At 40.0% G+C, this 17,189-nt stretch overlaps 1 protein-coding gene across 2 annotated transcripts in view; it reads right to left on the bottom strand.

Moving 5' to 3' along the window:
- Positions 1-383: 383 nt before the first annotated feature.
- Positions 384-17,189, bottom strand: part of STXBP1 (syntaxin binding protein 1) — a 91,875-nt gene continuing 75,069 nt past the window's right edge. Inside the window, exons 16-20 of one of the 2 annotated variants that reach the window (XM_036750541.1) lie at positions 16,526-16,627; positions 14,169-14,254; positions 12,162-12,316; positions 10,403-10,526; positions 384-2,583 (exon numbers count right to left, since the gene is read on the bottom strand). In XM_036750541.1, the coding sequence (XP_036606436.1) occupies positions 10,417-10,526; positions 12,162-12,316; positions 14,169-14,254; positions 16,526-16,627 (453 nt within the window). In that variant the 3' untranslated portion in view covers positions 384-2,583; positions 10,403-10,416. The remainder of the gene's footprint in view (positions 2,584-10,402; positions 10,527-12,161; positions 12,317-14,168; positions 14,255-16,525; positions 16,628-17,189) is intronic. The other variant, XM_036750542.1, reaches the window with a different exon arrangement.

The following is a 17,189-nucleotide window of genomic DNA, read 5'->3' as shown; positions in this document are numbered from 1 at the left end:
AAGTGATCTGAGCTTATTATGGAATGAATTTTAACCTGAAAGTATTTATAAAGGTTCCTGCTTTACAACATGTGCTTTGCAAAAACTGAAGCATTCTGTGCAATGGACATAATTGTATAGAAGAGGCAACTGAGATAATGAAAGTATAGCCTAAGTAAAGTACCCAGCTGCTGTTGCAGGCCTTACGACCAACTTTGTGGAGTGACTCTAGAGATGACACCGTTTCTAAAGGGAAAGTACCGCAAACAAATATGACGTTGAAAGAGGAAGAAGAGAACACTGGTGTAGGCCCCAGTGTATCAATTTCCTCCACACGAGGCAGCAATAGAAAAGAAACATGCCCATTTCCATCCCAAAAGCCAAACAAAACCAGGAGTCACTTCTGTGCGCCGTGAAGAGGAGCTTATTTATTTCATAGACTTGAGTGCTTTAGTACAGAAGAACAGATATAGAGATGATACATGTTTGTGCTTCAACACTTTCAAACATTGAGATTCCAGTAAATTCGAGGTAAACAAGTTTCAAGACAGACTAGCTTTTTTTTTTAGTTTTCCTTTTGATAAATTATTTTCACATAAATAACCAACAGAGAAAGGAAAAACAATGTCTAAACAAGATCCCAAAGCATGTACACCGCTATTTCAAAAGAAGAGAAACAAAACCAAGGGCAATCAAACTTTAAAAAAAAATACTCAGTGCAAATGTTTACAGCTTTTGCCCTAAAGGGAAAAAACAGCTTCAAAAAGGGGAAGGAGGGATGGAAGAGACAAGTTCGAAAACGAAGAAGGGGCAAAGAGTTGATTCTCTCAGTGCAAAGGGAAAGTTTCAATGCCTTAGGGAGATAAGAAAACACCATAATGCATCTAAGAGGGAGAGAAGAAAGTCATCTGAAAGGAAAGGAAGAAGGCTTGCAATTAAGCTACCATACATCAAGCTTGCAACAACATCACAAGACACATTAAGTAATATACACACAATCGGCTGGGATGAAGGGGTGAAGGGCTACTGGGCCTGGGGAACCTGGGGACTCCCACTGCCAGAACATTTCACTACTGGACAATGACGGCAGAAACAGATAATGTGCACGCGGCAGGGCTGAATGCAAAGCGGCACAGAGCCTCCAGACTCGTGATAAGACTACCTTGTTTTGTTTTAGAGTTAAGTTCAATACAAGGTGAAAATGGCCTTATTTGCATTTTTAAAATTCTCATAAGCATGATGTCATCTGAACCCACACTATGAAAAATCAATTATTGTACATGAAACAGAAGATTTCTGGAAAGGGATTTTGTTCACTGGGCACGTGGGCTACAGACAGAACCTACATCAATAATTTATCTGGTGCATCTGTTCTGCAGGAAGTGGGACTCAAGGACCTTTCTTTGCGGAATAGGGACCAGGGTCTTTTCTATCATTTTCTCCATCAAGTCTGACCCTAATAAGAATTAGGTATTTATCTTTTGCAGGTACGCCTGGATAAGGGAGATTTGGGTCCAGGGTACTTTGAACTCCTAAAAGGATTAAATAAGACTACGGTTTTGGTTCAGTTAACTAGCCTGGTTAATCTCTGACGTGCAAATTTAAAATCCCAAGAAAACGGTTTTCCTTTTTGAGTAAATATGAAGTATCGATGACAGCAACATCCCTTCCTTCAATTTACACAGCACCATGTAAGAGGTGCAGGGCATCAGAGGACAGATGTGGCAGCACCAAGATCATCTTCCCCTTCTAGGCAGAAAGAGATGCTGTCTGGTGCTACACCCCTGGGACTGTAGCTGTACCCCTGGGGAGACATCAGGTGCTGGGTAAAGTGGAAACCAACCAGATGTCACCTGATCTCTACTTCAAGTACATCTGGATCAAAAGAGATGAGGAATGGAGAGTGCGGGGGGGGGGGGGGGGGGGGGGGGGGGGGAAGGACAAAGTATCAATCTGCATTTAAACACATTCCAAGAACACAGAAAACTCTACAACGAGAAAAAAATGCCCAACAACAACGGGAATAGTTCTACCTGCGCCCACACCCACCCTCACCCCCGCCCCTGCCCCCAGGAAAAAAAGAAAAGAAATTTTAAAAACCAAATTTCTACCTATCTGTTTTCAAGCAGTTTCCACATAGAGCATTCATGTTGCACTGGGGTAGGGATAAGGTCACAATGCCATACGTAATGGAGGGAGGAAAAGAGAGGAGGTGACATCCAGTCATCACGGTCTGAAAATCTCGTTAGCAGTGCATCATTTGAAGATGAATTTCTCTTTTTTTGGATGCATACATACTCTGATCTCTTTTATATAAACACAATGCATTATTTCCTTTTGTTTTAAACAAGAAGAAGGCTTCATCAAACACAAGACCAAAGAGAGAAAGCCAGGGCGTGCAGAGGGGACCGATGGAAGATGAGAACGGGTACTGACTGCAAAGTAACATCTAAGACCAAGCCATAGGAAGCTGCCGAGAGCCATAGAGATTATCACTTTTTGGAGGGGTGGTTTAGTTATTTTAACTGGTGATTTCTTCATCTGTTTTATTCAGTTTCTTCAGCGTGTCCAGCAGTTTCTGTGGGGTAAGGATGTGTGTGGCTCCTGGAGAAGGCAGATTAAAGAAAAACAAAGTAAGTCTTCTAAGACAGGCACTGGCCTTCAGATATCTTTCTGCTCTTCAGTTCTAGACACCTGAACCTGCTAGATAAGGGGCATAGGCAGCTTTCCACCCCCACCCCCATCCCCACCCTGGTCTTGCTATAAAGGCCTGGAGGGGTTTGGGTTAGGGATAGTTTCAAAATAATTGTGGGAGGCTTTTTTTGGGAGAAAGAAAGAACTCCTTAATTCAGGCACAAATTGGAACCACACCCAGGAGTAAAGCTTTTTTCCCATTAGGTTGCTCGACATATGCTATCTTTGTCTCTGTGAAACAGTGACTCTATGGCAATTCCTCTTTTGAATACCACAGTGGAGCCAGAAAGGAGGGCTCTACGTTTTTTTGAAGAAATATCAGATACTATATGGGGAAGAGTGCTAGTGGGGTTGGGTGATGGGGGAAGAGGCTGACAAATGTGAGGACTCGGGTGGGGAGGGGCATTCTCTGGGATCCAAATAATAGGTGCCACCATGGAATTGTTGGTGGGACCTCAGGTGTGCAGGGGAGGGGAGCTTGAGTACCTGAGGTCTTACCTTGAAGATACCACGCATTGTTAGAGATTGGAAATGCTTGCAAAAATTTAAGCCTAATGGAATTATATATACTTCTACTGCAAAAAAAAATAAATTAAAAAATGAAGGCCTTTTTTAATAAGGAGAGAGATCTAAGTGAGGTTAAAAAAAGATGCATGGATTGTGTGTTTTGGACATGGACCAAACAGAAGAGGAGTGATTGTGAGCAGCAGAGTGGTGTGTGGAGCATGAGGACTGCATGCATGCAGCAGTGGGCTTCAAAGAAAGATATCCCGGGTGGGAGAGAAGGAAATAAAAGCTGTCCGTACTTGAAAATGTGCCTCCCAAGAGACATGGGGAAAAGAAAAAGGGCAATCACAGGTATAAGGAGGGGAAGAAAGCTACTGGAAGCCAGATTTACCCCCAGAAATTGGCGAAGGAGTTATTTAGCAGGATCATGGGTCCTTAGGCCTTTGACTGCCACTCACAGAGTTGTCCTGCAACTGTGACAGAGCAGAAGTACCTCCGACTAGAAAGCCTCTACCTCCCTGGCTAGTCTAGGGACTGGTGCAGGGTTGGGGTGGGAGGTGGTAGAAGAAAGGGCATATTGGAAATGGGAACAGGCGGAGAAGAAGAAAACCTACACAACCCATTCTCAACAGAAGCCTCTCCCAGCTCATGGCACACCATTCCAGGCCCCCAGGCCTTGTTCTCCTGTATCAATCCTTGCTACTTCCAAGAATGACTGGTTGAAAAAAATGCTCTGCTCAAGACACTGAGCTGACTACACTGATCTACAAATCTGAGATAACCTGAACGGAACATACCAACTTCAGAAATGCCACCAGATTTTTTAGGGGGCTCTTTCCTCCAAAGTATTTTCATGTCTATGACCCTGCGGTCCTCTTAACATTTCTGAGAGGTATGGAAGGACAGCTATTATGATCCTTATGTTACAGAGAGGGAAATGAGAAACGTTTAAGTGACTTGTTCAAGGTTATACCGTGAACTAGTGGCAGAGCTGAGACCAAAAATAATAACTGAACTGTCATTTAAAGTTTGTAAAGCACTCAACAGCCACGTCCTCATTTTACTCAAATAAGAGCCTTCCAATTCTCAGCCTAATGCAATCAGTGTACATTTTTTAAAAAGTTGAGTATGTATACAATTCTACAATCATTTTAAAAGGAAGCACTTTACAGCTGGAAGAAAAACAATCTATAAGGAATTTCTAATTGAAAGGTAGCATTTGTAGGGAACAGGAAATCTTTCCACTTAGTTTTCTCCATAGCTGCTTGCTCATAAATACAGAAGCTAGGGATTCCTAAGTTAAAATTTCTTTTCCAGTGCTGGCTGCTGACCTGAAATGATGTACAGTGAAGCCCTTTGCCCAGCTAGAGTTCTAGTCTTACCTATTCCTGAATAAAAGTTCGATTGCTAAAACCAGGAAGAATCTGTCCCAAGTATGAAAATAAGTCAGGCAAACGCCTTTAACCCACCTTAATCTTCTTTACCAATTCCTCTGCATGCAAATTAGTCAAAGTCACCAGTAGATAGTTTTAAAACTTCCAAGTCTGGATGGGTTTAACACTTTTTCCTGGTGATGCTCATTCATTAATCAATAACATTATGAACGATTCCATTTTCTTTTATAGTCCAAGTTTAGAAGTGAGACTGCCAACAGGCTACAGAGTAATCTATTGGGGTAGCAGCACCAATCCCTACTCAAATAAGTTTACTAAATACACCCATACAAATATCTGATTTGCTGAAAAACTTTGATATTTAAGGCAACAATCAAGCTATATGGTCTTGTCTATCTATGTGACAGATCTATGTGCTCTCTTGTCCCTGAATTCCCCTATGCCTTTCTACCTCTAATTCAGAGTTCAGAGGTGACCCTGATAATGGTCCTCCAGAATATAGTAATTAACTCTTATCTACACACTGACTTATAGCTTACAAAATACTTTGCATACACCATCCTATTTGATCCTCACAACATTCCTGTGAGCTAAGCCATACAAATATTATCTCCTCTTTACAGAAGGAGGAAACTGAAGCCCAGGGAGATGCTATATAAGTAGCAGAGTTGAGATTTTAACTCAGGTTTTAGGATTCCTGATGCCACAGTTCAAACACTGAAGTAACTTTCCTAATTGGAGGTTAACTTTTGTCTCAAATTATTTGAAGACTGTGGGATGAAGACAAAGATAAACAAAAACTAGGTCTACACCCACCAAATTCATTCTATTTATGTTCTAAAACAAATCCAAATGATTTTAAATGTTCTAAAAATGCTGGATTTGAGACATAAGTGCAACGCCCACAAAACCCTACTTTTCAACTGTTTCTCTCTGGGCAGTATGCTTATATTCATTCCAAATCTGGGAAAATATTTGTAAATGGCAGCTCCTAAATTCAGATTTCAGGCTCCTGTGTGACTTTCACTGAAAAAAGTTAACCAACTTATCCCAAAGATAGAATTATAACAAAATGCTTTTTAAAACATACACATAAACCCAACCAAAAATACTCTATTTCCCAAACTGACAGTTTAATGAGAATGGTTTTGAGATTATCCAGATCCCTTGACTCTCCTAATTTTGCTTCTAATCACCTCAGCCTTTTCATCAGGCATTAAACTCTTCATGATGGAGTTACTCAAGGTACAGGATCAAATTAAATCTTTGTTTGGCTGTCAGACTATCTGGTAAAATGTTTAGTGGAAATGAAATAAGGCTGGGCCATTACCTATGAGTTCAAACATCCAAGTTGATTCCACCATTAACACAGATCCTTTATCTAAGTCAGCTCTGGCTACAGAAGAACAAGGAAAACATACTTGACACTCTTCCTCAAACCTATAAACAATGCCCGTCTGAATTATAGCTTCATTCATTCATTCATTCATTATAAACAATGTCTTTTCTACATTTAAATGATTTTAATAACTAAAATTTAGGTGGAGAAAAATACAGGCAAATTAAGCTTTGGTCTGATTTTTGGTCACCAGGACAACCAAAAGTAAGGGGCATATCAAATTAAAATCTCTTTCCCTGACCCAATTAGTGCTAGAAGTTCATGACAATGGGGCAGCTAGATGGTACCATAGCTAGAGCACCAGCCCTGAAGTAAGGAGCACCTGAGTTCAAATCCAGCCTCAGACACTTACTTAGATGTGTGACCTTGGGCAAGTCACTTAACCCCAATTGCCTCCCAAAAAAAGTTCATGGCAATATCCTTTCTCTCTCAATTCCTAAAAATACATACAATCCCCAAAATCACTTTAGAAGCAGAGAACACAAAATTTTCTCACATGCTCTGGTGGCAGTTAGAGATCTCTGTAGACTGTTTAGCAAAAAAGATGTACTTTGCAAATGAAAGGCTCCTTCTAAGGCAGAAAATTCTGTCTCAAGAGAATCCATAATAAATCACTGAGAGTCACTGAATTTTCACTTTTTGTGCCCATCTTCCAAAATTCAATTCTCAAAAATTTGGAAGCTCTGATAATAAGAATTTCTTAAATCCTACAAATTATTCACCACAGCTATAAAGAGCAGCTTCTTTCCAACACTCAACACCCCCAAAATCTTAAAATACAACCTGCAGCAAATGCTATCCACCTACTTGCCATCTGCATACTATGGATCTCTGATTAAGGACTCATCAATGTACTTCTATCAACTAGACTTAAATTAGTCCTGCTCCCATTTTCAAGCCTACTGGAGGAAAGAGAATGAAGACAGTTAGTGACCAGTCAACCAATAACATAACCATCCCTGCTTTTCAGGATCATAATAACCTATTTTCACACTGCCTGTGGTCTCAGAGTATCGCCAAACTTTGCCAGGACAACTGAGTAATGGAACAATAAGAACTGGAAGCTGAACCTCTTTATCTCAAGAATCACCCCACTTTTGAACAGCCTAGAGGTACAGCAGAGATCAACACGCTTGCAACACTGTTGTAATGTGATTTGGCTGGAGTATAACCATTCTCACTGAAAAGTGATAAATGGTAAGTGGAATTTTATGGTATGTGCCAGGTCCTGTATAACTACATGAATGAATGAAAGGAAAGTGAATTAGAGCAGAGACATCAAACACACAGGGCCCTCGGATCACAACAGTCCTGACTGCCATCTGAATTAGATTACAATATAACTGGGATATATTTGAGAAAATAAAGAAAAATACAATAGAACAAAGACAATATTAACATGTGGTTTCCCCACAGAGATCCTTATGGACAGTAGTGGCCTTATTTTCTATTTTAGTTTGACACTGAATTACAGCCAGTTAGGGCTTAAAGGGATTAGAGCTGGGAAAGCACCTTAGAGGTCATTTAGCCCAGCCCCTTCATTTCACAGACAAGGACTTTAAGGCCCTGAGGCAAACTGCCTTCCCTAAGGAGGCACTGTAACTCAGTAGCAGAAACAAGCACAACCTCATTTCCTGACTCCCACCACTCTTTGTACTCACTACCCCAGGGATGGGGGTGGTTTTATGGTTTGCTAAGGCTACTTAGCTTCCTATACACTATATTCCAGCCATAACAGACTAATCCACAGTCACAGAACTGCAGACTTAGAGTTGGGACAGTTCTTGGAGGCCACTGAATTCAACCACAGTGAAGAGATGAAGGCCTAGAGAGGTGAAACAGCGTGCCCAAGGTCACAAAAGTCAGAGCTAGATCCTTGGCCCCCAATGGAAGGAAGGCAATGTGGGAGAAGAGCAATTTCATGTAACTGGGTTTTTCATGTGGTTAGAGAACAAAGGAAGTACTTTTAATCTTTAAGAAATACTATGGGGCAGCTAGGTGGTGCAGTGAATAGAGCGCCAAGCCTGGAGTCAGGAAGACTCCTGTCCCTGAGTTCAAATGTGGCCTCGGACACGTATTAGTCCTGTGACCCTGGGCAAGTCATTTAACTCTGTTTGCCTCAGTTTCCTCATCTGTAAAATGAGCTGGGGAAAGAAATGATAAATCACATCAGTATCTCTGCAAAACAAACCACCAAAAAACAAAAATGGGACCATGACTGAAATGACTGAACAACATGGAATCATTGTTTTAGCATTCTTCAGTTTAAACCCTCTCTTTAAACACATTCTCTCACCTCACCCCCATCTCCAAGCTCTTGGCAAGGCCTACTGATTTCACCTTTGCAACATCTCCTGGATAAGCCCCCCTGTCTCCAGCAACACTGCCACCACTCCAGTGCAGCCTTCATTTCCTCAAGTCTGGGTTACTGCAGTAGCCTGTGGGGGGGGGGGAAGGGGTGCTTGCCTCAAGTCTCCCCCCACTGCAATCCAGCCTCCATTCAGCTGTTAAACTGATCTTTCTAAACCTAATGTCTGACTACTTACCTTCCCCTCCCTTAGCCTGGTTCCTTATCACCTCCAGGGTAATCCTTTATTTGGTACTCAAAGCCCTTCATAACCTGCCCTCCCCCACAACCTTTCCAGTCTTCTCACATCTTACATCCCCCAAATAATCTGTGATCCAGTGACACTGGCCTTCCTGTGGCTCCTTGAACAAGATCCATCATCCCACTCTGGGCATTTTCTCTAGCTTTCCTCCACTCCTGGAATGCTATTCCTCATCTCTGTCTCCTGGATTACCTGGCTTTGTTCAGATCCTAGGGAAAAGCCCACTTTTTACAGGAAGCCTTTTCCTATCCCCTTTAAATTCAGTGCCTTCTTTCTGTTTGTTATTTCCAATTCATCCTGTATCCATCTTATTTACATAGTGGTTTGCACGTTGTCTCCCCTGGTTAGACTGCACTCCTTAAGAGCAGGGATTATCTTTTGGCTTTCTTTTTATTTCAGCTGTTTAGCAAAGTGCCTGGCACACAGGAGCTACTTAAATGTTTACTGACTGAGTGGTGTGAGATAGGTTTAAGAATATAATTCTTCACTTACTGTTCTGAGGGATTAGTGTTGGGGGCAACCTCAATTTGGGAAGCTAGAGGTGGGAGAGAGGCTCTACGGTATTTAATAGGTTAGCTTGGCTCAGATGGTCAGAAAAGTGATCTAAACCTTTGCACACTGACTCTATCCCAAACCATGGCTGTTGCGCAATTTCTTTCATCCTTTAGGACTTGGGAAACAAAAGTTCTATTCAACACTCAATTATTCCTGTTAATGGAAAGTGGGGAAAATAGAGACAATTGAAACACAGAAAATACTATGCCCAATCCAAATATTTTATTACAACTACTACTAAGCAACAAGATATATTTGAGTTTCAAATATGTCCCCCTCCATATTCCAGTTAATAACTCAAGGAAAAGGAAAAAAAGCAAGGAATCTGGATTATCTACCAAATCAATAATATACTTCTAAATAATTGAGAATTGATTGTGAGTCTAGGATTATGGGGAAGGGTGAGAATACTTTTCATAACTATATATAGCCAAGAGAAAAACTGACCAAAACATCTTTAAATTCCCAAAGGCTATTGAAAAGTTTTTTATAGGGCAGAAAACGAAAATGGAATAAATATTGAGAAATTAAATGATTAGAAAAGTACTCCTTTCCCAGAAGAACACTACAAAATGAGAAGCCACTGCATTCACTACAAAGTTATCAAAGTACACAGTGGATGTAACCCCAGGTTACAGGCTCTTAGAAATTATCCTTTGTGATAAGTGTCTATCACAAGAAAATAACATTTACACATACCAGCTCTGTCATCTACCTGGGTTCTACTATTTATTCTTTTTAATTCCAACAAACCCACTGCCCCTGTACTATTTCCATTGGTCCACAGGTCCAACTTCCTCCTGAATTAACCTAGGCTTACAATCACAGTCATGTCACAATCAAGAATTCATGGATTCTTCAGGGGCCTGCCCAATGCCCATAAACCCAACCCTTGGCTTGAAGGCTAAGACATCATGACTCAATTGCTGTTTAGCTCCCAGCTTCCTCTAACAGCGCTGGAATTCAAATCAGTTAATTTTCAAATTAGTAGTCAGTGGACTTCAGCTTTCTAAACTGAGCAGCAGGTAACAAGGTGTGAGGATGTTGGCAAGATTGGGCCCAGAGAGAATTTCATAGTGGGAGTTCATGAAGGCAGCACTGGACACATTTTCAATCGGTGTTAAGAACTGCAAGCATTTTCTAGTCAAAAGAAAACCAAATAAAAAGTAAACTAAAAGGAAAAAGAAAAGAAAAAGAGTGACGGAATAATCAAAGAAAACCCTTCAGAATAGAAGAGTTTCTTTTCTTTAATAAGCTGCTTTTACTTTGTTTCTGGCTCTCACTCCATTGTTGGAGCCTGATCCTCAAAAGATACCCTAGTGGACTCCCTGAAGTCGGGGTGTCTCAGGTCCATGAGAAATTTGGTGGGAGTAAGAATGTGAGTAGAACCTGTGGGAGAACAGAGGCCAGCTGACTGCTTGAACAGAAGTATGTTAAAGGAACATGACAACTTAGGCCTATATTTTATGCAGCTGATGATGTGTGAAGAAAGCAAGAGACACACAAAGATGATAAGAACACCTAAAAAAATGACATAGCATGCATTATTAGGTGAGCTCATACAGAGGACCTTCTGCTGTTAACGTTAGGCCTGCCCAGAAATCTGTTTGGTCAACCCAAGCTCCCAACTCCCAACTCCCAACTGAATACTTCAAGTAAGACTCTATTGCAAGGATGAGGATTTAATACAAAGGCCCAGCAGTAAACAGCTTCTGTCCAAAGGAACATTATTTGGGTTATCTTCAAAGGACACTCATGCAACAATTATACAACAGAATCAAGAGCATGTTATTATACTACATAGCAATGAGGACATTTACACAATCTAAAAGCAAAGTTCAATGAGAAATGGCTGATCAGACAAATGAAGCTTCAGAAGGATTAGGAGAAAGGACAGGAAGAAGTTTATTTTAAAAGACTATCAACAGCTGAGTTTTTCTATCATGTAGAATAAGGCACCCTCAGGGATAACTAATATCAGTTTTATCAGACCCCAAAGTGACAATTTACAAGTGAACAGGCCTGCTTACTTTAGTGGTCTGGCTAACACTTGAACTCAACTATCCTGGTATAGAAATACAACTTCTATCTTTCCTATTTTAGTTAAATACTGTTCACATGAATGTGACTAGATGCCAGAGAAGTAGAAACATATTGGGAGAGATAAACTTTACGTACTAATTTAGGTCAGTGCTTACTCTAATCCAACAACTACCCTGAGAGGTCATATATAGAGTATATGGAAGTATAAGAGTAAGGAAACTCTTCTAAATGGGAGAGTGATTTGAATGCAATTCCCCTTCCAGTGTGATAGGTATTCCTATCTCTACCATACTTAGAACACTGCCTGAAGCTTCATTCCAATGAATGTTGCTTCTAACAGGTGCTCAGCCATAGACTGGATGTCCTCAGGGAAAAGGAAGTAGTAGTTTTAATGGAGCAAATTCCATTTCATTTTGGTAAGAAAATGAGTTTCCCCAATTTACTTTTCTATAGCTGAACAGTTCTGAGAAGTTACAAGAGTTCCTGAAAGTCTGAGAGAAGAAAAAATAGTCTTTCCCTTTGGCAAAGAACCTCTTTTTCCTCTGATTTTGGAAAAACCAGCAGGAAGCAGGGCCACTGAGCATGGCTGGGAGACAGTGGCAAAGAATCCAATCTCATGTTTCTCTAAATAGATCTGGAAATTGATGAGACAGGAAGAGGCTTGTTCTACACCTCATACTAATTTATATTGATATAGCCAAAGGGAAACCCCTGGAAGTCAAGCAATAATGCTTCATGTTCCATCTTTAACAACTGCTTGCATATTACAAGATGTTTCTCCTTATTGAGGGGTAATGAGGAAAGATAGTAGACATTATATGCACCCTTCCCCAAACTGTATTTCATATACCGTCTTCTGGAAATTAGATTTTGCAGAGGGATTGGGAAAGGAGAGATGGAGTAAAACACAAAAGCATGGGATGGTGTCAGAGACTGCTATGAAAATGCCCCCTTTCCAATGAAAAATGCTATCCTACTCACCTATTAGCACCTCCCACTTTCCATTGGCTTGTGTCACTTCATAAGCACATCGCATCTCATTCAAGCTCACACCCCCAAGGATGAAAATGATGAGGCGAGGACCAGATCTGTACTCACCAGGGGCCTTGTTCTTATGCCAATGTCCATAACGGGCACTAGATAAGAAAGGAGAGACAGATGTGTGTATACACATGTATGCATACACATATACACACAGTGAATGAGGCAGACAGAACAGTAAGAGAAAATAATTAAATCACAAACGTATTCCATGGTTGCATGCTTTAAGAATTAACATGATATCCCAGGAGTTGATCTGCCATTATCCCTCATACAGAATTGTATTCAACAAGACATTACCTATGCCCCAGCAGAAGGGACAGATTCATTGAAACTGAAAGGTTTTGATGTCAAGTTGATCACTATAACTCTCTAGATGTTGCCGGCCAGGACATCTTTGGGCATGTGAAAGCAATGGTGATGTCTCTTCCATCATTCTTTCACCAATGTCTTGGCTGGACGCCTATAGATATCAGAATCGCTTTCTCTACTACTAGCCTGCCCTCTTCCTGTCACACAATTGTGGGTTTTGGTTGTAATCCGTCTAACCTAGTCGTGGTACTGTTTGGGGTCTTAGACTCTAATCCAGGAGCAACTGATATAGAAGTTGGAAAACTTTTTTTTTTTTTTATTTTTTTGTTTTTTTTTTTTTTTATTTTTTTTTTTTTTGGAAAACTTTTTAAAGTCAAACAGTGTCAGAAAGTGTAAGCAATGCTTTGAGGGCCATGAAAAGACCCAATGTGCTGAGAGAGAATGGGAAAAAACAGTAGAGAGGAAAGGAGAGAGGTGAAGAAAGCAAAGACAAGAGAAAAGGAGACAGAGAGAAAAAAGGAGGTGTATATGATGGGCAGTGATAAGGTACCACTAACAAGGTGTCAGAGACTAGCCACACTGTAGTACCAGTGACACCGGTTCTTCTCTTGAGACAACTGAAGCTATCATAATAACAGGAAAAAAAGAAAAAAACATAGCTGCTACAAGGCTGTCCAGAGTCTATTGCCTCTTCCTAGGAAAAGGTAAACATACTTTTAGGACATAGGAATTAAAAGGCAAAAGAGACTATAAATAGTTAACAACAACAGAGAAAGTCTAGAAATGGTATTATGCTGACAAGACATTACCAAGTTGTACTAAATACTAACTCTACTTGTCTAGACTCTAGAGCAAAGCAAAAATAGAATCCTAAATGTATGAATAGATAAAAAATGAGAAACATTGGAAGAACTATTGGAAAAAGCATTCACAGAAAGGGTCACAGAAGAGTAGAACACACACACTGTTCTGAAAAATCACAAGAACATTAGTAATACGTGCCTCATTATTTAGGCACTTGAGCACTAAACACCAGTTAGTGAATGGAGGTCACTATGACACAAACTGAGAAAGAATAAGGTTAAAGAATGGACCCATGATTTCATACAAAGAACTCCCTGAGAAAGATACTCTCCACCCAGGCAGAGTGGCACCCCCTCTGCAATATCTAGCCTTAAGAGAGTGGCCTAAACACTGAGGTTAACTTATACAGGGACACAGAGCCAGTAGGTGTCAGAAGCAGGACTTGAACCCAGGTCTATCTGGCTTCAATGCCAGCTCTCTATCCACTATACACTATGCTGCCTCTATGTCACATGCCTACCCTCCCCCTAGATGTACACATATTAATTTATTTAATTTTGGGAAATGTTTTATTGATGTGTGTGCTTTTTCTAATACCTCTACCACCTCCCAGGGACTTCCTAACCATGCCCCAAGTCTAATATATTTAGTTCATCTGTATTTTCATTAACTTTAAGTATTCTGAGAAAAAAAATCATAGGAAAAGGACTCCAAACAGATGACAATGTTTCATTTTTCATACCTTAACAACAAAATGACTACACAGATGAACTCTCACTAGGAATGGACATTTTTTCCCCTCCACTTCTTCCTTTAGGTGTTTTTACATACCTGACAGCAGTGGTACTGAAAGAAGCTGATGAGCGGGTAGAGATGTAGGGGTAGTGCTTAGTATCAAGTTTATCATCAATAGTGTCCTACAAAGAGAAGAGACAGAGAAATCAGTTTATTTAACCTGGGTTGTTTGTATTTTAAGTATGTAGAGAAGCACATATATACTATGTCTATAAACACATACACAAATATGTAACATATATGTGTATACACACATACACACACGTAAATGTATAGCTACATCTATTAAACAGTCTCTTTATGACATTTGTACTCATGGACAGGTCTGTGGCAATCCTTGTGTAGTCTATGCTGATGTGTCCTTTCAGATGTGGAAATGAAAAGCATCGTTTTCCCTATTTTTCCCTATCTAAGATGCCTCAATATTTTTCTTTCTTGCCTCTATTCTTCTTTTGCTTTCTATACAAGGTTAGAAGAAATAGAAAGGAAAAGGCAAGGGAAGAAAGAAAGAGGGGCTCCTAGGAAAAAATGGAGGAAGAAACAATTCACATGGGTAAAACATTCAATCCAAGAGACCTCAACAGGTTCTTCTGCAAGAAGAGGGCAGATAAAGGGCTACTCATGCAGGGAAAGCCTCATGCCCCAGGAGGTTCAAGGAACTGAATTATCTAAGTGGGTAGACTGTCCAGAACCTGGTTTATCTTCCTTACTGCCTAAAAATCCATACTACTTCTTCTAAAAGTCATGGCACATCTACAAACTCTGTATGGTGGATTAGGAGAAGAGAGGCTGATTAACAAAGCAGGTTCAAAAATGGAATTTGAAAAAGCAGAGATGAAAATATGGGCAGGGCACATGTGTGCCACAAAAATATAACTTGACATTCACATGAATTGCTTCTACTTTTAGGGTTAGAATTTTTTTAAAAAGTAGAGTGACTCATCAGATTTAATTCCTTTCAATAAATATTTATATGAAGTACCTCCTAGATCCAGGGCACTGTGCTAGGCACTTGGGATATAAAAACAAAAATGAAATGATTGAGGCCATTAAGAAGCTTAGATTCTACTGAAGAATACAACACATGCGCATGCATGCACGCACACATAAATTAAAGGTAATGAGATAGAAAAAACGGTAACTAGAGTGTATTGTAAAATTTTCTGTCTAAAAATGTATGGACCATAATACTCATACTATATGCCTAATCACTGGGATGTTATGAGGAAATCACTTTGTAAAATTTAAAATTCCATAAAAATGGAAGTAATTATTATTACAGGCATACCCCTTCTGACATCATTAATTGGTCAGGAGAAACAACATTTTGAGGGCGTTAGCTCTATAGAAATGACATTATAAATGGCAGTAGTCCAAATGATGTTACAGCAGTCTTTTCTGAGTCTTTTTAGAGTAGGTTTAGTTATAAAATATTAACGATGTTGTGAAATGAGACTGAATGGGACAAGCTTTTTCTCCAAATGCCTGTACAATTTTTAGGAACCCCTGGGCTCTCCAGTCCTGACTCTGATGCTATCTTTTTCTGTGACCCTGATCAAGTTACTTCACTTCTCACCTCTCTGGGCCTCAGATTCCTTAAATATAAAATTAAAGAACATCTCAAGTCCCTTCCCAGATCTAACACTTAGGATTCCTCTTGTGTTCTCTGAACATGACTACTAGGGCAATGCCTTCACTGACCTCTCTGCCCTTGTGTAGACCATCACATCTTACTTCTCAATTAAAATCTTTCTCTTCCTTTAAGACCTACTTTACTCATTGGACATCTTCTAAATGAGGCTTTTCTTTATCTCCACCCTCATCTCTCTTGCTTTGAATTTTCTGAGAACACTTTATCAAATTATACTTCATATCATAATTATTCGTGTATGTGTAGGATTCCTTCCAGAAGACTATAAAGGTCAGGGACTGTATTTTATTTTCATCTTTGAATTCTCATGCCTAGAATAATTCTTTGCACATATAGGTCCTTAGATGTCTGCTGAATGAATGCTATCAGCTAACAAAGCACAAATAAAACATCTCTCACTCATACTTCCCTTTTATTATTTTTTTTCTGATCTTGGGAACATACTTAGTTTTTGTTTTTGTTTTGAAACTGTCATTATTTGGGTCTCTGTGATTTGAAAGAATGTTCACATCGACAACATAAGCAAATTCACATAAACAATCTAACAGATAAGGAGATCTTGAACATAGCAGTATTAGAGTAGGCTAAGTGCGAAACAGGTGAAAGGTTCATGTGTCCTTGGATTCAAATCATCAAATCGTCTCACGGTCACTGGGTACATAACCTTGCCTCAATTACTAAGGAAGGAAAGAAAATCGAACTATCAACAGAAAAGTCATGAACCATGCAGCCCATCACTGACCTCCATAATGTCTTTAATAACTGGAGTCCATCGTGAGAGCTGGTAGGTTTGCTCACTGATGCGTTCCTTCCGCTCTGGCTTGCTTCTGCGACGCAAAGTGGACTGAAAACAAAGGATTAGTTTCTTAGTCAGAGGTCCACTTTTGAATTGGATCACACAGAACTCTACGAGTTTAGAGGACTCAGAAGAAGCTACAGTGTTTTTGGTTTTGAACCAAAGACAAGGGTAGTCACTTTTTGCTAGCTGTTATCGGTGAGTGACCTCTACAGAATGAATGTCTGTGACAAATTATTTAAAGGAGATCAGCCTCCAGGCAGAACCGTTAAGTGGCAACTGCTCCAAAAGTAACCCTCTTGGGAACCTGTAGGGAATTTGACTCTGATGTTCTAATCTAATCATCCAAGTGTTACTGAGCCTAAGGTGATCCTACGGTCACCTCTTCAGAGCTACGAGCAATAAGAAATGTAAGTCAAACACCTAAATCGCTTTGTAAATTCTTTTAAAAAGCACAGGCAGATCACCAATAATATGTTGTCCATTGCCTACAAAGATGACACTACTGACTCATCATCAATAGGACTATGTTTTCACTTGTTTTTTCCACTGTCGAGGTTGGACTGCCATGGGCCAACCTGGTCAACTCTCTTGAAAATACATACCATGT

This window comes from Trichosurus vulpecula, chromosome 3 (genome assembly GCF_011100635.1).
Source record: "Trichosurus vulpecula isolate mTriVul1 chromosome 3, mTriVul1.pri, whole genome shotgun sequence".
In the NCBI taxonomy this organism is placed as follows: domain Eukaryota; kingdom Metazoa; phylum Chordata; class Mammalia; order Diprotodontia; family Phalangeridae; genus Trichosurus; species Trichosurus vulpecula.
This window is presented reverse-complemented; position numbering and strand designations above follow the sequence as displayed.